The 26,468-nt window shown below is 38.3% G+C and overlaps 1 protein-coding gene across 1 annotated transcript in view; it reads right to left on the bottom strand.

The window, feature by feature from the left end:
* LOC150085340 (uncharacterized) overlaps positions 1-25,927 on the bottom strand; it is a 56,510-nt gene extending 30,583 nt beyond the window's left edge. Inside the window, exons 1-2 of the mRNA XM_090374534.1 lie at positions 25,739-25,927; positions 15,663-15,725 (exon numbers count right to left, since the gene is read on the bottom strand). Coding sequence (XP_090230660.1) covers positions 15,663-15,725; positions 25,739-25,927 — 252 coding nt within the window. The remainder of the gene's footprint in view (positions 1-15,662; positions 15,726-25,738) is intronic.
* Between the last annotated feature and the right edge of the window lie 541 nt (positions 25,928-26,468).

Raw genomic sequence — 26,468 nt, 5'->3', positions numbered from 1 at the left:
CTAACACGCGTACATGACGTCATGCTTGTTATGGCTTGTGCCTAACCCACACACAAAAACTACACCCTTTAATCATGATGAATCACGTCAATAAGAGAATGCAGAAGCCAATTTGCTTTCTCGCCTTACTGTTCACATGCAGTCTGATTCTGAACAGGATTATACACGCACACAATAAAGATAATCTGTTTAGCAGTAGTAATTTAAACTCGATTAGCTTGTAACCTCCTATTTTTAAACAAATTTAGCTGTCATGTTTGGTATTTACAATAAAAGTTCTCTTCGATTCCAAATAATAGCGATTCTGAATGTTTGAATAATGGTAGATCCGCCAGAATTTTTACTTTATTTAATTAATCTTTGATTATTTTGTTGAATTGGCCTTTCATTTTTATAACGCACCCACCTGCTAAGAGAGTTGGCAATATTTGTGGTATACCGTATGCTCAAACCTGTGCAAACTCATTACTTCTGCTGAACTGCCATTTTATTACTGTTCTTTGTTTTGTAGTTTCAAATGCAAAGTATAAATTTTTGTTTACCAATATGAAATTCTGGTTTAATATTATTTACATTTTAGCTTTTAGAAATATTTAAGGAAGAAAGGTTAATCAAAATTAATTATTTCTTTTATTCTTTTGTTTTTATTTATTTTTTAACAACGTTCACTTAATTGCTTGCTTCTCCCAGGGTAGGGAGGAAAGGAAAGAGGAGATGACCCACAGTTTGGGGCATCTACCTCTTCTCTGTGTGTAAGACAAGGGTCGGGAACCGCTGCACAAAAATGCGGCTCTCATCAAATATTTTATCTCAATCGTTGATATAATTAATCACAAACAACACGATAAAAGTTATACTTCACCGTCCAAAAGGTATCCGAACACCCCTGTTTTCATAGTCCATTGGACCTTCCCGGATAAACAGGTGACAGGTCGGTATATAAGGAAGGTGTATGAGCCACACAAGTTAACTGTTCTGGTCGAATCTTGCTGGTTATCGATTCATACAATTGCTGACAGACAAGGTCGACAGGTGAAGTTATTGTGAAATGGAAGTATAACGGTAACATCGTCGTCCAGTAATGCACAGGAAGATCTCGGAGGCTCAATCCACGTGGCTAGGGTGTACTCGAAAGGGCAGCATCGTAATATCATCAGACATCCCTGAACAACATGAACCAGGAGTTTATGGAGTCAACAGGATTTGAGGTCTGCACGAACACACATGTGGTGCTCCGCATACGTACTACGTATGCGGAGCACCACAGCCTCGGGTTTCATGGCAGAGCAGCGACGCATAAGCCAAATATGACCAACCGCAATCAGCGGTCTTGCCTTGAATGCAATTGGTCCAAAGAGCACTGGAAATCGGTTCTATAGTGTAAGGAATCTATTGAAGTTAATGTCAGTGACGTCAATGTGAAGCCGACGCGTGACCGAATACTTTTTGGAGGATAGTGTATAATACCAATTATCTTTTGTTGTCTTTTTTTTTATCGTGTTTACTTCTTTTTGAGTGATCCTGTATGATATGTTACCACTCCCAAAATTTGCCTTTGCTGTTTGTTTTTTGTTGACTTGGCTCATAGCTCCAAAAAAGTTCCCAATGACCAGAATGGTACTGCTGGAATATCCTCAACTGTCCGTTTAAAAATAAATGAATTAAATATTGTTTAAAATCAAACAAACTTCGCTGAGGTATGGGGGTGGGGAAGGAGTTACTAAAGGAGTAAAATTAATCGCGTGTAAAAACATAAATAGGATGATAATTTTTTTTCAAGTATTTAATTTTCGTATCATAGCATTAGAAATGTAATTTTTCAATAAATAAAATTAAGTATTTGACATAGTTGCTCATATTCATTGATGTGTTCTAAGGCTGGTTGTTAACTAAATCCGGAGAATCCAGAAAAAAAAATCAACTGCTCCAACGAAACCATACAAGGTCCCTAACGTAAATTCGCATCTGGAATTTTACAATGCACAATCGGATGCCTGTTTTAGTGATGTTAATGAAAGAGCTGAGGAAGGAGTCCGATGTTCTAATAGTAGAGAAGAGTCCATTTATCACCATTTAATAAGGAATTATTAGTGTATACGATAGTTAACATGGCGTCAAGCAGGAATGAAATCTGCTGTCAACAGTGGTGCTAATTGCTCGTGTTCTACCGGAACTCGCTGCTGTTGGATCACATAATTATCTCTGTGAGCCGGCCAACAAACCAGTCGTGGTTATCTCAGCGATGTACATTTGCACAAGTGCCTGCTAGACTTGCACTTCATTACGTAAAAGAGGCTGCCTTGATTAAAGTAGAGTGAGTAATTTCAGTGGTTAAGTTAGCTGCAAATATTATCACTGGATGAATGTCTCGTCCAATTAGGCAGTCCAAACTGAACTTCTAAAGTGGCTCGCTGTTATACAGTTTAATTATGCGCCTACTGAGACACTTAATTATATTTTCCCCCTAACAGACGATAAAATAAGGGCCAGCTTTCTCACACCGAGCTCAGATGGCGATGACAGGAGAATGACTTCTTTATTGAGTCAACTGAAGACTAGACACGAGATTAATTCTTCGTGAATGTTTAAGAACTGTAGAAAGAAATGTTTTTTTTTTTTCTTGGAAGATAAAAAAAAGACGCTTTGGAAAAATTGAAAAGGCTGTTCAGAACATGATGGTGTGGGAGTTACACCCCTATCTTACTCTGTCTCTTCCACCCATTAAAATATGGTCAACCAGTAATGAGACAACCTTTATAACAAACATCTTTTATTAGTATGTTAATGGGCTCTATCCTCTTAAAAGTAGTCTCCCGGTGAAACTAATCTTTTGCCAACGACCTTCCTCCATTTCGAAATACCATCAGAAAACCCGTAAAATTCTCTTTGGTGTTACGAGTGCTAGAATCCTTTTTCGCTGAGAGCCAAATGTGGTGAATCAGGAGGATGATCAACCGCATGATTTCGAGAACATTTCTTTATGGGCCGAAGAGAATCCCTTGAACTTTTGGGAATCTCCAAAGAACAAGTCTGATTCTGTATAAACATTGCAGTTAGCTTTAAAAAAACAAACAAACTACGCTTTGAAGGAAATTAAAAACACTGCTACACCACGTGATAGAGATTTAAAATGTTTATTGAAGTGAATCCCATCATTTACACTTATATTTTGGGGACGTTGGGAGGCCTAACTGGACCCCATCATCAGGCTTGAATTTTGGAGAGAGAGAAACAAGTAGATTGCTAGTCCAAAATTCAGGCGTGATGACGGGGTTCAGTTGAGCCACGAAATCGCCAAATTAAGTGTAAAATGATGTAATTCACTTCAGTAAACATTTAAAACTCTATCACGTGGTTTAACACGTTTATAATTTCTTTTAACTCAGTCGATGGTTAACCACGTTTCGTTTCACTCAATTAAAAAAACATTACTTTTATCTTTTGACAACCGGCTTTCTTGACTTTCAGGGTTTCAGTTTTTCCATTGAACACTGATGTTTTGTTCCTGGATCATCATCAATTATAGTTTCTTGAAAAAGACTTGTTCTTCTTAGACCAGGAAAAATTAGACAAAACGTCGATTCCTCGCTGTCTTTGCCCTAGACCCAAACTTTGTGAAAACAGTGTTGGCAGACGATTTCCTCATGGTCAAGTGTTCCATCAAAATGTAAATTCATCGGTCTTGCGAATTCATAATGTCCAATTCGTGCATGACGTTCTCCATGCTATTTAAATTTTTTTTTAACCTGGACTGCATAACTTGCAGTTTTTTCCAAATTCCCACAAAAGTTGATAATGCTCGGTCCAAAGAAACAATCACGTTAGAAACATGAATCTCTTTCTGTTCCTGTAGATAAGAGTATCCTAGTCTCATTACTTTATGATTTCTCTTGCCTTCATAAGGGAACCCAAAGTTGGTTCCTTAATTAGGAACCAGCTGATCAGTTGAACCCAATCACTGTTGACTCGGGAATTAACCAGTTAAGTGGGTTCTGAATAAGGAAAGATCTCTACGGGACACTCCTTGAATTCAAAACTCGTTTCAAAGATAAAACACGTGTCACATGTGTGTTTTATTCTTACTCAAACTGTTAATGCTGAAGTAGCCAGATGGACTTAAATACTCAATGTCATCAAGTTGAACGCATGGGCCCTGAAACTTAAAACCCACTGTGAAATCGCGACCAAAGTCGAGCTGCCTTTCTTCTCTGCCCCATCCAAATATTAAAAACGACTTTATATCCATACTTTCCCAGACAACCCGCATTTACCGCTATTTGTGACACATTCTCGGGACAATCCTCGTACACTTGAGTAAATCGTTTGCTCTATCTGACAGGGAGATCTAAAGGAAATCGATAGCTTTCTTAATTCGCCCACACTGCAATCAACGAAGATTTCCTGGCTGAGTGTCCGCAGTCTGATAAAGGACCTACGAACAGCGACACAAGCAAACGACAAAGACCACCGCTAATCATCGGGCTCGTCATTCAAGTAATCTACGGAAGAGAGCGGAGGGGGAAAGGGGGAGGGGAGGATAGGCCTAATAAAATACCTCTCAGCGGAGGAGGGAAAAAAGAAAAAGGCAAGAACTTGAATATCGATTTTTTTTTCTTCTCACTATTCCACGTGTCGCTGCCTTCTCCGACTCCGACATCCGACTCGCAGCAAAGAAACAGGTTCATCAAACAGGCCGGTGGCAATGCACGTGACCTGACTTCTTCCTACACTTGTTTCGATCTTTTCTTTTCAAACCTCGTCTCCCAAAAGGAAAAGAATGAAGATGGAAGTACCGGAGCGAATCGAGTGGGGGGAATAGGAGGGAGTAAGGGAGCGTCAAGTATGCCAACATACGGTCCCTGTGGATGGAGATCAGCAGTCCATTATGACACACTCACAAATCCAGGCACGTAATCCCTAATTTGTGAAAAATGGAATCCTTAACACGTTTTATAAGAGAATCTGCGTTATCTAAATATAAAATACTTCTAATGCAAGTTATATAAAAAAAAAAAAGACAAATTGAGGAAACTCTTTGGATATGAAATAACATATCCAAAGAGTCTCCTCAATCCTCTTGACCAAATCCCCCATCCAGTTATTGACAGTTTTGTTTATTAATCCAATTAAAATAAGCGTTCATCCCAAATGTACAGAGAATATACTGAGTAGTTCATTGAGTGGCCACTTTAATAGGTATACCTACCTATAAGCGAGTAGGATCCCTTTAGCCCTCAGAACAGTCTGGATTTGTCGCAAAGAAATGCTCTGGTCGCACAGTTGCTCAATTGGATTAAGATATGATGACTGGTGAGGCCATCGCAGTAAGCTGAATTCACTTTCATGGTCCTGGAACCAATTTTGTACATTCTGTCCTCGTGACATAGCGGAACATCCTATTAGATCCCATTCACAGATGGACACATTACAGCCATGAAGTAATGTTCCTGATGGGAAATAGTTTCTAGATAACCTGTAAAGTCCACTTATGCAGAAAACTTTATTTTTCTTCTTTAAATTTTTTAAATCACATTTCCTGTCTTGTCAGTGTGCAAGAGAATTGTTCGGATTTCACTCCTGATCTCTTGAAAAATAGGAGGGCCATAACAGTTCCAGATAACATGAGGCAAAAAATATTATTGTTCCACTGGTAGCAAGGGTGCCAGCATTCAGCGCAAAAATACTTCCCACACCGTTATACTTCAAGCACTAGCCTGCATTGCTGACTTTTGGATGGATGTCCATGGATTCGGGCTGTTTTTCCATATTCTGATCCATCGGCGTGAAACAACAGGAACTAGGATTCATCAAAAAAGGCGTTTTTCCAATCCTCCACCCACACCTGGTGGAAAAGACCTGAATTCGAGTCTCATCGATGAAGTGAGAATTTTTTTGGCCTTTTGCACAACACGGCTGAGTTAGTCGATCTCAGGTGAAGGTAACATGGTTTTTTCTCCCGGAAACCCGAGTTTTTCGTCCAGCAAACAGAAAATAATAGACCACAGAACACACGCAATTTACCAGTATACACGGAGCAATATGGCTTTAGTTGTTGATCTGAAACCCTACTGCAACAATAACAACCAATCCTCCATTTTCGGTGTTCCTGAACTCACTGTAACTATCACTTCTTCTTGTCTGCACTGGCATCATCATTGTCCCCCATCGGGTTGAAAATTCCCAGGTTCAAATCCCATAAATGACATGAAGAACATTTATGGGCTTTTTTTCACTGGCTCAGTTAGTCGATCTCAGGCGTAGATAGCAAGGTTCCTTCTCCCCTGAAACTCTGGTTTTTCGTCCAGCAAAACAGGCAAATCGACCAGAGAACATAATATACACTCGGACAGATGAATGAATATTCCGGGTTGCCCTAGTGCGACATTTTTTAAAAAAATACCTTTTTGTCTTTTGCTGACAGGAATGGAACCCGGTTTGGTCATCGACAGCGAGTGGAATCGACGAGTTTTGCGTTCTGATATGTGTCTTGGGTTATTACTGTTGTGATAGGTTGCTGTTTGACTAACTCTAGCCTTTCTGTTACCCTGCACAAGTCTTGTCAGCCTCCGTTGGCCTGTTGCATCAACGATCTGTTTACAACCACAGGATAGCAACTAGCCAGATGTTATTTGGTTATTGGACCAATCTCGGGTGTACCGAGATTGGTTCAAAAACCAAACCCTAGCATCAGGGCCGTGCAAAGGTACTTGGGGCCCGGATGCAAACGGGTTAACGGGCCTCGTTTGTTTATGTTGAGACTTTGATAGATCCCTCAATTGGGGATTCCTGGTGCAGCGCATCCAATGCACTCCTCATTTGCATGGCCCTGCCCAGCAGGGTTGCAATTTCTGAAGTACTCATAACGTGTGCATCTGTGTTAAAACGGAAAATGACTCTTCTTTCTGTTGGTTTGCTTCAGCTGATAAACTTTAATGTCATTATTTGCCAATGTCTCCAACTAAATTACACGGAAAAACAAAGACACGCCGTTCTCGCTAACAAAGGTTAACTAATTACTGAGAGGAGAGAGAGAGGAAGCCGTGTAACTTGGGTATATAGAATTTCAATCCACTTCTTTTTCCATTATTCCAATCAAAATTTAAAGTGTACTGGAGCTAAAAATCGGGACATGATTTATAAATATTTGTAAATGACAGAAAAAAGTGTCTCGTGACTTGTAACCTCCCTTGGTAAAAAGAAGGCATTTGCAATTTCCATGATTTTGCAGGCAAGGAGTAAGCAATGGGATGTGAGGGTCTATCCAAAGAGGGCAGTTGTTGCCTGTTTCAAATATGTTCATAAACCACTGGTAGACCCAAAAACTATCCTCCTTCGACCCTTGCACATTAAACTGGATTTGATGAAACAGTTTGTGGAAGCTTTACCTCAGGAAAGGTCCCTGCTTCATCTACCTTTGTTGTAAATTCCCATCGATCACCAAAGAGAAGTTAAAGTACTTTTGTTGGACCTCAAATTCGCAAACTGATGAGGGACTGAGATTTTGAAGAAACTATAAAAAAAAAGAGAAAAACATACATGGATTAGCTTCAGTCTGTTGTTGAGAACAGAATCATCGGATTGGTCCAAGACAACAATCAGTAGCTGAATTTACTGCTGGATCAAAATGGCTGAAAAGCATTGTATTGTAAAACTTGCTGAGACAAGGGGAAAAAAACAAATTCAAAATAGATTTCAGATGAATAGTTTTAAACACCCTTAACCCTCCAAATTTCCCTCTCCCGAAACCATTGCATGTAGGAATCCCTGAGTTAATTGGCGCCTGCGCATAGCGAGCTCCATACAAACAAGAGTAGTTAGTCCTAGTGGCAGAATAAATGACTATTTGTCATCCATGCTCTGACAATACCAGGAGGGTGTATTGCGACCGAGCGGCACTACATCAATTATCCAGAGCGAAGAATGACAGCTTCTTGTCACGTGATCATGCTTAATGAACTCGCAACATTTCCGATAGATGGCGCTATCTTCGATACTGCCAGAAAAACCGATATTTCAAAAGTGACAAATGTGTTATTTAGTTTTCGGTCCTAAAAAAAAAACAGCTTATAAGGCCTCGAATGAATTCTATCCTCACGCCACCTAACGGCAATAAACCGAAGTTTATAATAAAAAAAAAAGCATTTATAATAATTGATCAAAAGATATTTATAATAATTCATAAAAATTAATTATGAAAAGCTTCTTAGGATGTTTTTTGGCTTTCCGGTTTCAAATTAATAACATCGTTAAGACAGTGTAAAAAGATGCTGTTCAGAATTGAGAAATGAACTTTCCTAAATCGAAAACTTCAAACTCCATTTAATCCCCAAATAACCATCACTCTACTGAGAGGGGAAGGGAGGGGAGGAAAGCGAGGATATTCTACTGCCACGCACTCTGACGGGTATTTCTAAAAGAGCGTGATTTACAGGCAAGATGAAAATTACTTCTGTTTTGTTACGACAGTTCTTAATTAGTCCAAGAAACCGGCTTACATCTGGCTATTATTACTGCAAAGAATTCTTACGTAGGGTAATTTATTTTACTGCCTTTTTGCCCCGGCTTCTCTTATTAACCAGTATCATTTATCAGGGGGTTGTGGTAACCGCGAGACATTGGACGTAAACAGTTATATCAGATTATTAATTTATTGCTCGCTACCCGAAATAAGAACACCAAGAAATCGAGGTGATGGTTATTTACACTTTACAAGCCTTCGTCACCAGCGTCTTCAGCCTCCCCTAATGGCGCTAGCGGATACCGTTATTAATCGCCTATTACTGCCACAAAATGCTGCCTAATTGGAATTTATGGGGCTTTTCTTGTTTTATTCATGTTGCATGTAGGGAAAAGGGTTTGATACTTGAGTTACTAGAGGGCGCAACTGTAGATGCCATTGACTCTCCGACAGAGGAATAGTTGAGGATGCGCATGAGGTTGAATTACAGGGACAAGCAGCGCTACAAATGTCAGTGTTGTGTGTGTTCTATGGCTAGTTTGTGTGAAGGATAAGCGAATAAGGGAGAAACATTCTTATTAATCGTAGAGATGGGACTTGAGCTTTGGGGGGGGAGGGTGTTGAATGGCAACGTATTCTTTCTAGGTGGTGCTCTTTGATTTCAAAGTTACAAGGGACTTTCGTTTTCTCAACCTCAGTATGCTTATTTAGGAAATCAGATCACAAACTACGATTAATCTTAATACTATGCTGCGAAATCTCCAACCAGACCTCATATTAAATTACTTTACTCGTTTATTTTGCGTATTTTCGAAGGTAAACAAATAAATAAATGATCTACAGAGCAGATCTAATGTAAATAATTATATTTAATCCAGAATTAAGCTTTTTTGAAAGTGCCATATCGCGGATTAAAAAATATAATTTTGGACAAAACTTAATATAATATTACATTCACTAAGATTTCTCTGTAATATGTATCAATTATAAAGCTCATAAAAGGAAACGGGCCAAGGGAAGAGCCCTGAGGGACATTTATTACTATATAAGTGAACGAACTACCAAAAATAACCTGGTATGATAATCTATCACAGCTTCTAATCTACTTAAAGAACAGGTCAAGTACTCCATAATGCTGGAAACTGAGCAGGAGGTTAAAACACTTCCTCCTGAGAATCTCAGAATTATAAATCACCTGGAAAATTGATGAATCCCACTGCTGAACAGAGAAACTTAAAATGTCTTTTCACTCGATGCTGAGTGAAAAAAAAAAGTATTATTTGTAGTAGGGTGTTAGGAGCATCAGCGACTAAGGCCATATTCTTCTGAGGTTGATTTTCTGTTTGCTGGACGAAAAACCCAAGTTTCAGGGAGGAAAAACCATGCTATCCTCGCCTAACACTGACTAACTCAGCCACGTTTTTAGGATCTTCAAAACTATAACATAGTGGCTACTTGAGGGACCAGCCAGTCCTGAAACAGGCTGTCATAGCAGTATCTCATCGTTCAAACAAATGGTCAATTAACCTTTAGCAAGGCCATCAGTTTTAAGGGATTTCGAGGCAATTCGTTGTGAAGACAAATTTTGTTGTGAATTAAAACCATTGCATTATTTAAGTATCTTTAAATCCTGCTGGCCATAATAACACATTAAAGGACTAGATGGTCCTGCATACTTATAATAATTAGGACCCTGACCTTTTATTATGCAATCAGACTAATTTTTTATGGTATTTACTCACACAGCCATGTTATGGTAGACGCTATAACAAATAGAATTGCTTATTTGGGAAAATCAACTGCAAGAAGCATCTGCCAATTTTATTAATTCCATCCTCTGTATAACGTTGGAAATTTAAAGCTTCGTCAGTTATATAATCGCTTGATTCTTGTATTGTAAACATTGGCTAGACTGCCCATTAATTAATGGATTAACAAAGACTTTTAGGCTAGAAATTGTTAAGTGCGCGGATTTAGATGGATCAATAATACCAAGCATGGTAGATAGTTGAAAACAGCGTGAAGTAAGCTATTTAATTTATTTTCGCTTAATGCTTTTCGATTTTCGTTAGTTAACTTTCATCACTTCGGATTATCGGAACAAGATAGGAGCTGTTGATGATGGGAAAATAGAAATGGTTGTAGGAGAGCCGAGAGGAGTACAGCCAAAAATATAGTATATTTTCAATGTAGAAAATAGTGGAATAATTTTACTATCAGGGTCGATCCACGATCTATTAAGAAATCAATCTGTGCTAATGGAGAAAAGTTTAAAATGTTTTTCTCCGGTTATTGATAAATACCCTGTGGGTGGGCACTGGTTTTCCAGTCTTCAAAATGGCGTCTCAACCAGAGAAAGCATTTAACGTCCAAAAAAGATCAGCCAAGTGGACACTCCATGAGTGGTATTGATAATATTTTTAAATCAAGATATTTGTTATTACCCTATATTTCTAATATCTTTGGGGCTCTGCATGTACTCAAATTCTTCTGGAATCCCACAAAGATAAGACCCCATCGGTATGTCAGAAAAATATAAAATTAACGCATTAAAATATTGAAAAATCTCATAAGTATGACGTCATAGGCAGTCTTCAAAACAGGAGAGAAATAATGCAAAAGGACAGACTAGCACGAAAACTGGAGTTCCAGATAATAGTACAAAGTAGGTGATGAAAGAAGAACTGAATGCCTGCGCAGTGTGTACACGAATTTATTTTCTGCTGTAACCCAACCCAAGATATTCTGCTTTTGTGGCCACTCTCGCGAGAGTTCGTATGAATAGAAAACCGGCTGGATGTGAATCATCGTGTCATGGAAGGTGTCCACCACAGTGTCCTGTAGATTCCCCTTACACGTGATGCTCGTCCCAGCCGCTAAATGATCCTTGTAATAGCAGACGACAAATGATTTATTGTGTTTCCACCGCATAGGTGGCAGGACTGTCTGCCGCGTCATAAATACTCCAACACGCGCACCGCCACGAGGATTACGAATGGTCGCTGGAAATGCGTCACTGGAGTGACCATGTGGTCCCCCCTTGACACTCTCCAGCCAACGGGGCTGTTTGGTGGAGAATACTGATAAGCTCCATCTTCTGATTAGGCTGCCAATGCATCCATCCTCCAGCGTGATGCACTCGCGGGGCAACACGTGCGGGAGGGAAAATTTCACTAATGGGTCAGAAATTGGGCCGCGATGACCTTTTCCATCCTCAGTGTCAGTTCGTATCTGCTGTTCTCTACCTCTGGCATTGTCTGCTTGTAAGCACCACGTTTTGAGCCCCCTGTAAATGTTGCTTCCCTGCATAGCTCATCTCTTTAATGCTCTGGTGCCATGCAGTGAAGAGGTCTTTAGGTTCAATCCCAGTACGCATCTTTTTCTTATCCGGAATCCAGCTGGAAGAGAAACACATGCACTGTTTATTTTCTTTTTTTTTATATTTTTTATATTTATTTTATTATTATTTTACTGTTCTATGGTTTTATCTTTGCTGCTAGTGCAAAATTTCTGAAATCATCTGTAACCTTTAGATACTTTAATTTGCTATAATTACATTCCATTAAAATTAAAACATTTCATTTTTTTTTTTTAATTTTTTTCTATTTTTCCCATCTTAAGCTAGATGGGTTACTTTAAAAAAACATCGAAAATTTCAAAATATGTTAAAGTAACTTTTGTGTGATATAATGAATAGACGAAAATCGCAAAAACTGTAAAAAAATTTTAATTTAATTTATAATTTTTATCTATTTAAAAGTAATTTTTTAATGTAAGTTAGAATTGGGAAGGAAAAGAATAAATTTAATAACTTTGCTTTTTCTTTCAATTTATACAAAATTGATACATACACGCTAAAATAAAAAAAATACATTAATAAATTAATTAATACAATTCAATCTTTTTTTATCTTTGTAAACTGTAAAATATAAACTTTTTCACATTTAACAGTTCACGTATAATTTGATTAATCAATATCATTCAATTATTTCATTCGATTGTATCTTTCGATTATATTGGCTATTTCATTCTAATATATTCATCACTAGTTAATACAAAAAATAATAAAACGAAATGAATAATAAAAATATAAATAAGGTATACTATATATATATTAATGAGGGATTTCCTTATTAGTATTTTCACTTTTGATATTGGATAATCTTCCCTTATTCTAAAATCAACTTTTTCCATAAAAATCATTGATAATATTCGATGTATGTTTTTACATGTCTTAAACATGTATGGGTTTAAGATACATGTTTAAGATTCCAGGATATTCAAATAAAAATAATCTTTAATAATAATAATCGTTCCACTGACCGTCCATTGAGTTTATCAGTGATCAAAAATTGAGGCAAATAAAGGAAAATAAATCAAATAGTTAAGAAATACATCGTAAAATATTAAACAAAAAAAACTAATTAATTAAAAATAAAATAATTAATAAAATTTTTTTATGTGTTCTTTTGTGTTCTGTTATGTGTTATTTTTATCTTCATTTAACTATCTCATCCTTTCTGTTCTCTCCATCTTCTTCTCTCATCCTTTCTATTCTCTCCATCTTCTTCTCTCATCCTTTCTCCATCTTCTCCCATCCTTTTTCTCCTCTCCATCTTCCTCTCTCATCCTTTTTCTCATCTCCATCTTCCTCTCTCATCCTATTGAAAGAAACAGGAAAACAGAATTTAAGAATGAAAACGTAACAGTATCCGGATCCAGTACTTAGTTTAGTTGATATGCACAAAAATTCCAGTCCCTTTCCCCCGAATATCCCCACTCGTCTGTGCTCACAACCCACACCCTAAAGAAATCGACCCTCACAGAGTTGTATAATTTGTTACGCTGGAAATTTGTTGCATTTGGAAATTATCATCCATCGTGTGGTGTTATTCGGTGGGGAGGTTCTTCAAGGCCATATCCAGCCAGTCCGCAGTGATCGATCTTGGTGTCAATTTCGATGCAAGTGAATGCCACTGCTGACAAATAACGTGCCATTGAGCGACACACACTTTATTTGTCCCCCCTTCTCTAAAGGACGTTCCACCGTGCGTGATGTACGCGACCCTGATCGACCTCGCGATGCTAGCTTACCTTCGGTCCTGCAGACAGCCCGCCTTTATAGCCCGTCGCCATGGTAACTATTAAGACGTGTATCCAGTGTCAAGGTGTCCGCAGAAAAGACACGGCAAAGGCAGAAAAAATTACCGGTGATAGGGGTGTTCTTATAATGTAAACGGAGAAAGCTAATTCGTTACTGACAAACAGATCACACGCTGCAGCGGAGATACAACGCACCAGGCGATATTAACGGAAGTACACAACATTCATCTTGGCCGAAATTATCAAGTGCGATGTTGTAACCGGATGCGTGGTTTTCGCTGTAATTCATCGTGTTTATTATTATTATCTTGGCTTTCTTTTTGGTACTTCGGTAACACCAAATTATCCACGAAACAAAATCTGGTTCCCAAATAGGGTTAAAGAGAAGCCACACGCAAGAATCTAATGGCTATTGACGTTCTCTCGTCTGATGATGCCTCAGATTGTGTACCACGTCTTACTAATGCTGCAGAAAGCAGCCTGGAAACTTGGAGTGATGCTTTGTCTTAGAGAAAGCGCACGCTTAAGGTCATCTGTGAACTGGACACCATTAAAAATACTGTTAGCCATAACTAGCAACTTTTGACTTTGCAAAAAACATTGATAGATGTACAGGGTGGGCCAAAAAAAAATGGATAGATTGGTTTGCTAGTATGTTCCAGCTGCACATCTAGCAGAAATAAGGAAAAGATTCAGGTGAAATGCTTCGAAGATATTTCGCATTCTTCATTGGAGCTTTGTTTTCTGTCTGACGTCATGCGCTTGCTTTAAGACAAAGCATCCTTTGCACTCCAAGTTTCTTACGTTTTGTAAGAAAAATGTCTGTAGTGCAGAACAAGAAGTAGAGTGGTGGGTAAAGAAATTGCACTTTTAAAATGGGTTAATGAATCTATCCCACTTCATTTATTTTCTTAAACAGATCTTAACGGATTAGAAATAAGGATGATAATGTTTCTGATATATAAATATGAATTCTAAGGCAAGTCAAGTCACATCTAAGAACCTGTTACCTTGGAGCTGATGCAGATTACCCTTTCACCAGTTATACCAAAAAACAAAAGAACGAAACCATTCAGATACAGAGGATGCTTATACTTTTTTGCGGGTAGTGTATAAACACCATTCCAGTATAAATACGACAGTTACAGTAGTGTAGATGCTTCCAGACCATACTATGAAAATAACAAAAATTGGTTTACTGCGCGCATGCACTCACATAAAAATACAACTGCGTCACTTTGACAAAAATCACAGTGTGTAACGAACTAGCAGTTCCACTACCCTCCCCCTCCCCCATATCATGAACGCCACTAGGACGAGGGTGTAAAGTTTGTTAGAAGTTGAGATTTCTCTGTCGCAGTTTGTAGCCCGGGGAGACTAACGAACTGTGCCAGATCCTTTCTTTCTCTCTGTAGGAGCGCACACCGGTACAGAGCAATCCATCCACTATTGACAGATTGGCCTCTCTGGTGGAAAATTAGCGCCTGTAGAAAGTCACTGTAGTGGAAAGTGATGTGGCTACTGCGGAAGGGAAAAAATCACACGCTATTACATGGCCGAATATCACTGACCAGTCATTGGAACTCCGCGCGTGTCTCATTTACATCCCACTGGCCCGGATTCGCTGTGGTCACGGAGCTTTACAAGCGAGGAAGATGCGCGAGGATTGCGTGTAATCCGATTACAGAAAAAAGAATCTAAGATGATCCAAAGAAGTGTACGCAACCTGCCGATTATTTAAGTTCATCGCCAACAAATTCGAACGCGTTTAACCACCCCCTACAACGCGACTGTTTATCTCCTTCGTAGGATGACCCTGACAAAACATACACCACCACAAAATCCCCATGTACTGAAATTATAAAATTTAGCATTGTCCTTATAAATGGTCGATTTTCTGTTTGCTGGATGAAAAACCATGCTGTTCTCGACTGAGACCGACTAATTCAACCACGTTGCGAAAAAAGATCCATAAAAATTCCTCACGACATCGACGGGACTCGAACCAAGGTCTTTTCCACCCGGTGTGGGGAGGACAGCGATTCTACCAACTATGCTACCAAGAGGGCAAGTAGGACAGTAAGAGAGTTCCAGGACTAACAGTCGCCATCATAATAATAGTAACCGGACACAACGAACCACCACATGCACTTGATACCAGTACCTGTAATGGGGGAAAAAATCCCATAAAGAAAAATATCGCTCACACTTCTGGGCGTCCATGCACAATTTAATACTCTCTTAACGGGAAGCGTAGTTACCACCATTAATAATACTATTTTTTAATTATTATAAAATTTTAGTAAAGATTTTTATCTGTGGTATTCAACTGAGTGGTAACTATTAAAAATATCTCGTGAATTATGACTCGCCTATCCAGTATTCGGCTGAGACGTTGTAGTGGAAAGCAATTTGAAGTTGTTTCAGCTTAATACTTGGACTTGGAAAAACCAAGACCTTCTTATAAGACGACAGATCAATAAAAGAAGCCATACCTCTATTCTCTTTGCGTTCTGATAATATAAAAACTGATGGAAGTCATCCAAAATGCCTTCAGTGATTAAGGCTGTTCTTAAGAATCAAGCTAGAAGCGAGTCCTCTCTTTCTGCTACAGTAGTTTGCAGACTCTTCCAGCGGAACATACCACTAACATTTCATCAAGCAGCTTAATTCTGTTATTAAATTTTGCTGGTATAAAGAAGTGATTGGACGCAGAGCGCTCTTCATGAGATTTCAAACTAAAATAAGAGCAGCAAGGATTAAACAAACTAGGACAGTTGATTACGGATTCAATCTCTCTCTTTCTATTGCAACACGGCTGGTGAAGTAAGTTAACTGACCGTCTAATAACTACCCCATGCGATGATGGTGCATTAATTCATTTATGACAAAAGTTCCGATGTGCTTTTACAATAAATCTACTTTTCTTAATTCAGCGTCTTGAAACTTCTTTGTCGGCTTTGTCCGTTTTCCTTTAATCAATTAATATTTCTGATTCGATTACTTGGGAGCTTTAGGATTAATTAAAAAAAAAAAAAAACCGAAAGCATTTCTGAACATCTTGGGTATCTTAATGCGTTAAAGCCCAGGAAAAACATTTGAAGGTTATTTGGAGAAAGTATCGTTGGTTTTTCGAAATAACAGACTTCTATTTCAGCGTCTGATATAATTCAATTCATCTTGTTATCGTCGTTAAGGGCGTGGCAGAAAGTTATAGACACAGTACTGATTTCATCCACATGGAGGTTCTGGATCCAAAGATACAACTAAGGTCATAGATGTCTGGCCCATCATAAATGGGAAGGCAACATTGCAGATAATTATCAAACACTTCAACACCACCGGATGGATGGAATCCATTTCCACGAGTATAACACCCACAGAGAGCAGGAAATTGGACAACGCAACTATATGACAACAATCCAGAAACTTTTTCTGCCATGGCCCCTTACAAATTGTCACAAATGATTCCCATCGAGATCTATGAGATCATTTGGAGCGGCGCATGCGGATAACATTCAGTAAACAACAAATCTTTCGGATTTTAAGATCATTCTAGAACAAGGATGGACTTTTCCAGGGGGAGGGAAACCTGTTCTCTCGCTGTAAAATCAATCCCACGTAGGGCTGATGCTCTTATTGCCGCTAAAGGTGAACCTGCGTGCTGTAGTTGCGCTCTTTAATATTTTGGTAGGGACGTGTAGTTTCTGAAGTTTTATGTATATATATAATATTAATCACATGTATGTATATTTCAACGTAATATTATACGGTGTATTTCTAAAATATGTATTGTAATAAAAAAAAGTTAAAATATTTATTTAAAAGCTTTCATTATCTTTAAATATTTAAAATTTTATTTTTTTATATATGAAATGATTTCTGGAATAATTTAAAAATGATTCTATTCTTCATGAATTAGATTAATTACATTAAAAATTTTAAATGAATTTAACAAAATTATGTAAATATATATTTTTAGAAGAAGTACGAGTACTGTTGTGATTTATTAATGAAATAAAACATTAAAAACGATTAAAAATAAAAAAATAGTATAAAACAATAAAAATTAAAAAATAAAAACAAAAAGCGAATTTAAGGAAAATTGCAAATAATTTTTCGAAAGCTGAGATAATTTTTATATGAACTTTAATCAATTTGGAATTAATTGTAATAAAAATTTCGTGACTAATTTTCGATTTTTTTAACAGTTCAGTCAATTGACAATGAGATAAAAAAATTGCACATTTCAGGAACAATGAGAAAATCAGATAAAAAAAAAATCGTAAGTTTCAGAAACAATGAGATAAAAAAAATTAAATTTCATCAACAATGTAATAAAAAATTGTAAATTTCATGAACATGTGATAAAAAAATTGTTAATTCCGGCAACAATGAGATAAAAATTGTAAATTTCAGCAATAATGAGATTAAAAAAAATTGTTAATTCCGGCAACAATGAGATAAAAATTGTAAATTTGAGCAACAATATGATAAAAAATTGTAAATTTCAGCAACAATGAGATAAAATGAAGAATGAGATAAAACAATTTGTAAATTTGAGCAACAATATGATAAAAAATTGTAAATTTCAGCAACAATGAGATAAAATGAAGAATGAGATAAAACAATTTGTAAAATTCAGCGACAAAAAAAAAATTAACAATGAAAACAATTTGCAGAAGTAAAATGTTTCTGTTTGAAACTTTTGAAAAAAAAAAATGCCATTTGAACAATGAGGTGAAAAATATGTCAATTTCAGCACATTTCCAGTACACATCATAAAAAAAGTCCGTGTCTTCTTTATAATTGCGAAAACCGTTTTCTTCGCCATCAGACAACTTCAGTAAAAATCAACGGAGCATTAAAATCTCCATAAATGTTATTTTAACGGGTAATTTATTAATTAACCCCTGCGTTATGTAAAATCGTATTAACTGACTGCCGATTCGCTCGCTTATTCGCCAAATACGAGCTCCGTATTGTGAAATAACAGTGGTAACAAGGTAGAAGTTTTGCCGAAAGGAGAAAAACTAAATAACTGTGCCCATAAAGTAGTGGATCCAATAATACTAGCCTCCAACAACTGGAAATTTCGGAATCTGACTGAGGGCCTCACTCATCTTTACAGATCAGTGAAGCAAATGTTGGAAACTGACCATGTCTGAACGAAGCTGAGTCGTCAATTTCACGGTCGACGTCAAGCTCCTGGCACGTGCTTACGGTTCTTAGATACGAAGCAGCGCTGCTGCTGCTTTGAAAAAGTAATGCCTGACTTTCCAACGTAGAGAGGAAGAGAGAGAGAGAGAGAGAGGAGCGTTTGGTAGTTTTAGAATTCGGAAAATCTTTATTGAGATTTTCTTCGAGGGTATTTTGTAGCGAGTAAATTTTCTGTATAGATAATTGTCCACGCCCTGTGCATGCACCTCTGGTCCGTAATGTGAAACACGGGTTATTACATCTGTGTGCCCTCCGGTTTTTCCCTGTCTTGTTAGCTACTCAACTATAAACAAAAGTTCAAAGTGCTTTCCAAGTCTGCGAAAGTAAATGGTAATACTTCAAAAGGAAGCAGACAAAGAGGAGGTGGCCGAGAGCAGATAGAAAAATGCATATGCTACCGATTTTACACATCGGCAAGCAATTGCAGATTTATCAATGACATCTGACAAGCAGCCGATTTCGTTTTTAATTTCTTAAATCTTTTCTTTTGAAACGCTGTTGTACTTTTCTGTATCGTTGCTGAAATCAGCGGTATTTTTAAGTTGTGGTGAGTGGAGTTGTTTCAACTTGGGGAATTCTGGCTAATGAAGGTGAGCAAAAATGTCAGCTTCAGTAATGGGGAAAAAATGAAAGAGTAGTTTGAACAATGAGGAAACAATTGGCAGAAGACTAAAAATGTACGATTCTAATAACTGAAAAGAACTTAATCGAACAGTTTGTTAAAGAATCGTCAATTTCTGACAGAAGATGAAATGTCAGTTTCAAAAATACACTTCTTTACAAAATTAACAGAACAAAATGTTTTTCATGAATATTTTATTGGGAACAGTGTCGCCGAAGGCGAATATTTGATATAATTAGGCATCCTGTCATGCAAATTACAATATCCAATAGAAATCGATCTACCACCTTACACAGCTGCACATTATGCAAATTATTCATGCCTATAAAAAAAAGGGTTGCGACCATATCACTTCATTTCCTTTTTTTGGTTTGCTCAGTGGGATAGCCAATCCCCAGTACTCAGGATGGCAAATCATCATCAACTGGATGATTCTTTGAGATGGCGGGCCGATGGACAACTTGAAGCCCGGCAGTTGCAAGTGGCACGTTGGATTAAAGTGTCATCTCGGCACTATGGATACAGCTTCACGAGGAGACAGGAACCATTACAAGAAGAGCTGGCCAAAGTCGCCCGAGGGCTAAGTGAACCAGAACAGACCGCTATCTGGCTCTAATAGCAAGATGGATATCCTGTCATCAACTATCTCTTGAGGTTGCTGCAGCCAGAAGTGAAAACATTTCAACCGAACCGTGTTAAGAAGGTCAACTGAAATGGACTCTACACAAGGAAGCCAATGGTTTGTATTCCATTAACCCCAAACCACCAAAGAGCTCGTCGAAACTGGTTCTATGAACATGTGACTTGCAACCCTAACAAATCGGGTACAGTTCTGTTCTTTGATGAGTTCCGTTTTAACCTACAGATTCTAGATGTTATTTCACCTGGAGATAACGAGGAATGCGGTACCATCCCTCCCACATCAGAGAAAGGGACACTAACGATGGAGGCGGTGTTCTCATGCGAGGCGAAATAATGATCAATGGCCGCACCCCTCTTTATGTTTTTGATAGGGGTAGCATAACTGCGCAGAGGTATCGAGAACAGATCCTCAAACCCTAGTGCGACTTTTCAGAGGTGGGGTTGGCCCAGATTTTCTTTTCATGCACGACAACGCCACTGCAAATAGCTCAAGTGGTGGAGGAATACCTTGAAAGTGAAGATATCCAACGACTGCCGTGGCCAGCACGATCAGCAGACTTAAATCTGATTGAATATGTGAGGGCGCCTTTGGGCCTCGCATTGCACGCCTACTGCCAACTCCTCGGTCACTTGTTGAGCTAAGGTCTGCGCTTCTTTCAGAATGGGATTTGTTGCCCCAGAATCTGATAGACACCCTTCTATCGACCATGGTTCACCACTGTCAGGCCTGTTTAGCGTTGGAGGGGATCATACGCCGTACCGATGTCATGTGACCATATTTTTCTGCGTCTTGTATCGACTTCTGCAATGTGACTTTTTGTTGGAAATTGTTATACAACCCCCTATCCCTTAGTCCGAAGTTTCTCGCTGTCTCCTCATTTCATCGTTATTCTATTGCACACAACGAGTTACAATACGGTTTCTACGTGTTCCGATAATTTTTTCCAGCAGTGTACATCAAAATCCCAGTTTCATTATAGAAAATATATAAAGCTTGTGCACTACCACGTATAAGCTTCATAATAAGCTATGAAAACGTATTTTTTATGTAATTGGTTTTCAGGGGCATCTCCAACAAAGTTGTTGTTCTCCCCCTCCACCCTGTAACTCCCGTTTTTTTTATTTGCGGCCTTATAATTAGGGACCATCGCCAATAATTACGCATTCCCCCGGCATGTAATCACTGATTCAGCTGTGCACATTTGACTCTTTAACTCCAATAAAAATCAGCGGAATGACACGCTCCACAGCCAAATCCCACATTGGCCAGTACAACTAATAAATCCACCCTAAATGAACGCCGAATGGCATTCACAGCTGCTACCGTGTCACCTCCCCTGACGGCCAAGCTGATACGGTGTCGCCAAAAAGGGTAAAAGTTTTCCCCAACATATTTGGGAAAGTGTCTCGCAAAAAAAAAAATTACTGACACTGATGCTGTTTCATTGGCTTCTTTATGACTTTCTTCTTATTAAACATTTCAGTCCCACTCCACATCCCGGTTATTAGTTGTAAAGAGAAATCGTTAAGAGGGTACCGAATTAAAGCATTCATAGCGTTCCCCAAGAAGTATTTTTATTAAAGCTCAAAGAAATGAACAAAGTCGGAGGGAGCAGTTTCGAAAAGCAATTGAGAAAGTTATTCGACTTTTTGGTTGTCTTAAACGAGTTTCATTTTATCGAATGAATTGACGTGGAACGAAGAATTGCGGATAAATAAAAAATAATGGTAGATGGATATCCGTTTATTGTACTCTTTCGTTATGTTTTAATGAAGTGATTGAATTTACCGTATTTACTGGCATATTTCTCCTACCCTTTTTGGGATTTATTAAAAGCGTTACTGTTAACAATATTTATAGATTTGATTTAGATTTTGATTGTAATTCGGTTCATTTATTATTAAGATATTATTAAGATCTCATGAAGCACAAGAATATAACCAGTAGAAAGTTACAACTCCATAACGCAGATGGAATTCTCTTATCGGACGAATTCAGTATTGCTGAAGAGTTTGCCAAACATTTTTCCAGATGATACATTGAGATCTGCCTCATCTCCTGCCTTCACACCTATTAAAGATGATATTCTCATCAACATCTTTATCACAGATGAATATTTAAAGTTAGCATTAAAAAGCATGAGAAATGACTATACTAGATGTCCAGATGACATTCCTGGCTTATTTTGGAAAATGACTGTGGCTACCTTAAAACCCCTCATACTTCGCATCTTCAAATTGTCGCTCAGGCTGGGGAAGTATCCTAAGCACTTTAAGCAGATCAATATAGTTCCAGTTTTCAAGAAAGGTTATAAAAATGATGTAACTGATTACAGATCCATATCGTTGCAAAACAATGTGGCTAAACTTTTCGACACAGCAGTACACAAAATCTCTTGAATTCCTCAGGCCTTTCATTGATCAAGTCAGTAGTCACAAATTTGCTTCCTTTCTCGCAATATATCTCTGAAGTTCTCGTTAACCACCTTCAAGTTGATGCAGTCTACGCAGATATAGCTAAGGCATTTGATAAAGTCCCGCACGAACAACTTCTGGAGAAACTTAAGCTATATGGTATCCATGACCCTTTGCTCTCATGGCTACGGACCTATATTACGCATCGTTCCTTGAGCGTTATCATCAATCAAGTGAACTCAGACCGCTTTTATACCACTAAGTGGAGTACCTCAAGGCTCCTCCTTAGGTCCTCTACTTTTAATTGTTTTCGTAAATGATCTTCCTTCTTTCATCTACACCTCCAGTGTTCAAGTTGCTCTCTATGCAGATGACCTTAAGATCTACTCAGTAGTGAAGGAGACAACGGATTCTCAACAGCTTCAATGTGCTCTCAAATTCTCTCTGTGGCTATCTCTGAATAGCTTGTCTGCTAACCCCTCGAAGTGCAAAGTAGTCTTTCTCATCCTGCAGATCTCCATAACTAATAAATGCGGAGCACATTAACTCTGTGATCATCGAAAGGTGTGACCAAAGTTAACGACTTGGGGATTCTCTTCTCCAGCAGTGCTAAATTCGATGCCAATGTCATTAAAATCACCAGCAAAGCATTCAAAACACTAGGATTCATCAAGCGGAACACTTACAAGTTCAAAAACTACAGATATGCGGTTATCCTTTATAAAACTATTGTTCTGCCAATCCTTGAATTCAGCTCACCCATCTGGAATCCTCACACAAAGACTTTAATCAACAAACTTGAAGCAGTCCAAAAAATTGAGGATTACGTTCTGTAATCCTCGATTTTATCACACATTGTACTATGAATCGCTGTGTGATTACTTTCATCTGAGGCCTCTGTGCACTAGAAGAGTTATTGCTGACATCATCCTTCTAGCCAAAGTAATCACTGTAACTTATGAAGCATCTGATAACCTTAGCAAATTCAACTTCAGTGCTCTTTGTAAACAAGTCAGGAACCTTACACTGTTTCTCGTTGGCTTTGCCACCACGGACTTTACGAAGTTCAGTCCACTGAACAGAATCAGCAAATGACTCTCTCATTGACTTCTTTGACAACTCCCAATCACTGATGAACTCAATCCACAAGTTTGCCTAATCTATTAAACTGCAAAGTGACTAGCTCTCATCTAATTATTGTAGTTTATTATTATTATTTGTTTTATTATTTTTCTATTCTCTAACTGATTAATTATTATTTGTTTTACCGGTAATTTAACTTAATGCATACCTCTTTTGTACATATGATTTTAATGTTTCAATTTATATCAATGTTTATCTTCCTGTTGGATCTTTTATTATTGTGCTCATTGTTGTGCTCTCAGATACACTGTTAATGGTTACCTGTTGTGTATCTTCTTATTAATAAAAATAAAATAAAGAGAGGATGAAGATTATTTTAATTTAATTTTCTTCTTGGGTGGAACGATGCGGGAAGATATGAAAATGAATGTGGTATATAGAAAAATGATTGAAAAATAAAAATGCCATACAACGTGCGATAAAGTACCAGACGATAGATCGATTCTCTTGATCTCAGACGATAGATAAATCAAGAGAAAGATAGAAGCAAAAGGCAGACGAATAAAGAAAAGAATCAGACGATAGATGCATAGAGAGAGAGAGAGAGAGAGAGAGAGAGAAGAAAAAGGCAGACGGATAGAAAAAGAATCAGGCAATAGAAGAGAGAGAGAGAGAGAGAGAGAGAAGAAAAAGGCAGACGGATAGAAAAAGAATCAGGCAATAGAAAAGAGAGAGAGAGAGAGAGAGAGAGAGAGAGAGAGAGAGAGAGAGAGAGAGAGAGAGAAGGAAAAGGCAAACGGATAGAAAAAGAATCTGGCAATAGAAAAGAGAGAGAGAGAGAGAAGTAGACAACAGATGGATCGAGCGAAAGACTGAAGCAGAAGATAGACGGATAAATAAAAGAATCGTACAACAGATGGATCGAGAGAGAAGCAGACGATAGAGGAATCGAGAGAGAAGCAGGCTATAGAGGGATCGAGAGAAAAATTCATGCAGAAGACAGACAAAGAAATAATCAAACAGATGGATATATATATATATATATATATATATAGAGAGAGAGAAAGAGAGAGAGTAGACGATAGGTGGATCAAGAGAAAGATAGAAACAGAGGACAGATCGGTCGAGTGAAAGACAGATGCAAAAGATGGATGGATCGAAAAAAATGAATCAGACAGTAGGTGGTGGAGAGAGTGAGAGAGAGAGAAATAGGCGATAGATGGATCGACAGAAGGAAAAGATGAACGGATCTAAAGAAAGAATCACAATAGATGGATAGAGAGAGAGAGAGAGAGGGCAATAGATGAATCGAGAGAAAGAAGAAAATAATGAAAGACAGAAGCAGAAGGTAAGACGGATTGAAAAATAGAGAGATTCAGAGAGAGAAAAGAAAATGATAGATGAACCGAGAAAAAAAAGATAGAATCGGACAACAGAGGAATCGATTGAGCGAGTGGAGGCAGACTATAGAGAGAGAGAGAGAGAGAGAGAGAGAGAGAGAGAGAGTAGACGATAGGTGGATCAAGAGAAAGATAGAAACAGAGGACAGATCGGTCGAGTGAAAGACAGATGCAAAAGATGGATGGATCGAAAAAAATGAATCAGACAGTAGGTGGTGGAGAGAGTGAGAGAGAGAGAAATAGGCGATAGATGGATCGACAGAAGGAAAAGATGAACGGATCTAAAGAAAGAATCACAATAGATGGATAGAGAGAGAGAGAGAGAGAGAGGGCAATAGATGAATCGAGAGAAAGAAGAAAATAATGAAAGACAGAAGCAGAAGGTAAGACGGATTGAAAAATAGAGAGATTCAGAGAGAGAAAAGAAAATGATAGATGAACCGAGAAAAAAAAGATAGAATCGGACAACAGAGGAATCGATTGAGCGAGTGGAGGCAGACTATAGATAGAGATAGAGAGAGAGAGAGAGAGAGAGAGAGAGAGAGAGAGAGAGAGAGAGAGAGAGAGAGAGAGAGAGAGAGAGAGAGAGAAGAGCAGAGGATGGACCGAGAGAGAGAACGAAAGATGCGGACAATGGACTGAGAAAAAGATCGAAGCAGACGACAGGCGGATAAAGGAGGAAAAACAGAAGCAGATCGAGAAGTAAAAAAAAAAAAAAAGATGCAGAAAACGAAAGAGAGATGGGCAAAATTAAACAGCTTGCTCCAAATTATAACGAGTAATAAAGTATTTTACATTCAACTTTCCAAGTGGTATTTTGAAAAATCTGTCACGTAAAAGTCCTGGCGTTCCATTAATGTACATATAGCGGAGGTTGCTGTAGCTGAGAGACGGGGCCGAAGCAGACGCTCTGATTTCAATATTCGTGATCAGTTCCTTAATCACTACGTCATAAGCACCGTTACGACGTTCAAAACCTTCCATGATGTCGCTAATTCAATGTGGGGAAACCCGAGGGGGAAAATCTGTTCGCTGAATAAGCTAGAAAAACCAAATTACCAAGTAGAAACGTGATAAGCGTGGGATCGGTGTTGAGAGAGGTGATGCGGACAGGGGATGTGCGTGTGTGCGCACGCTACAACAAGAATAGAGGGCCCTTCTAATATATACCGGTATGTGTGTGTGCGAGTGAGCCTTGGGCGGGCACTGTAATATTGCAGGGAGCCCCGAGAAGTGGAATATTATGTTCTGAACCGTGAAATTGTACGTGTGACGTCCGATATCTTTCTTGCATCTGCATCAGTGGAGCAGACGACACAAAATGGACAAGGTGTCGCCCTGGAGCTGTCAGATGGCACACTGGTAGCGTTCGAAAGCGAGAAGAACATCAGAGACAGCCCTGCCTTTTTGAAACAAGGAACAAAACTATGAATGTTGAATGGTGTTTCCAAGCTGTTACCGTGCTAAGCCACTAGTGACGTCATGTAATGGAAAAGTGAGGGGCAACACTCGCCCCAAAATTCGA

This window comes from Mastigoproctus giganteus, chromosome 5 (assembly GCF_048544385.1).
Source record: "Mastigoproctus giganteus isolate SK-2022 chromosome 5, ASM4854438v1, whole genome shotgun sequence".
NCBI lineage: Eukaryota > Metazoa > Arthropoda > Arachnida > Uropygi > Thelyphonidae > Mastigoproctus > Mastigoproctus giganteus.
This window is presented reverse-complemented; position numbering and strand designations above follow the sequence as displayed.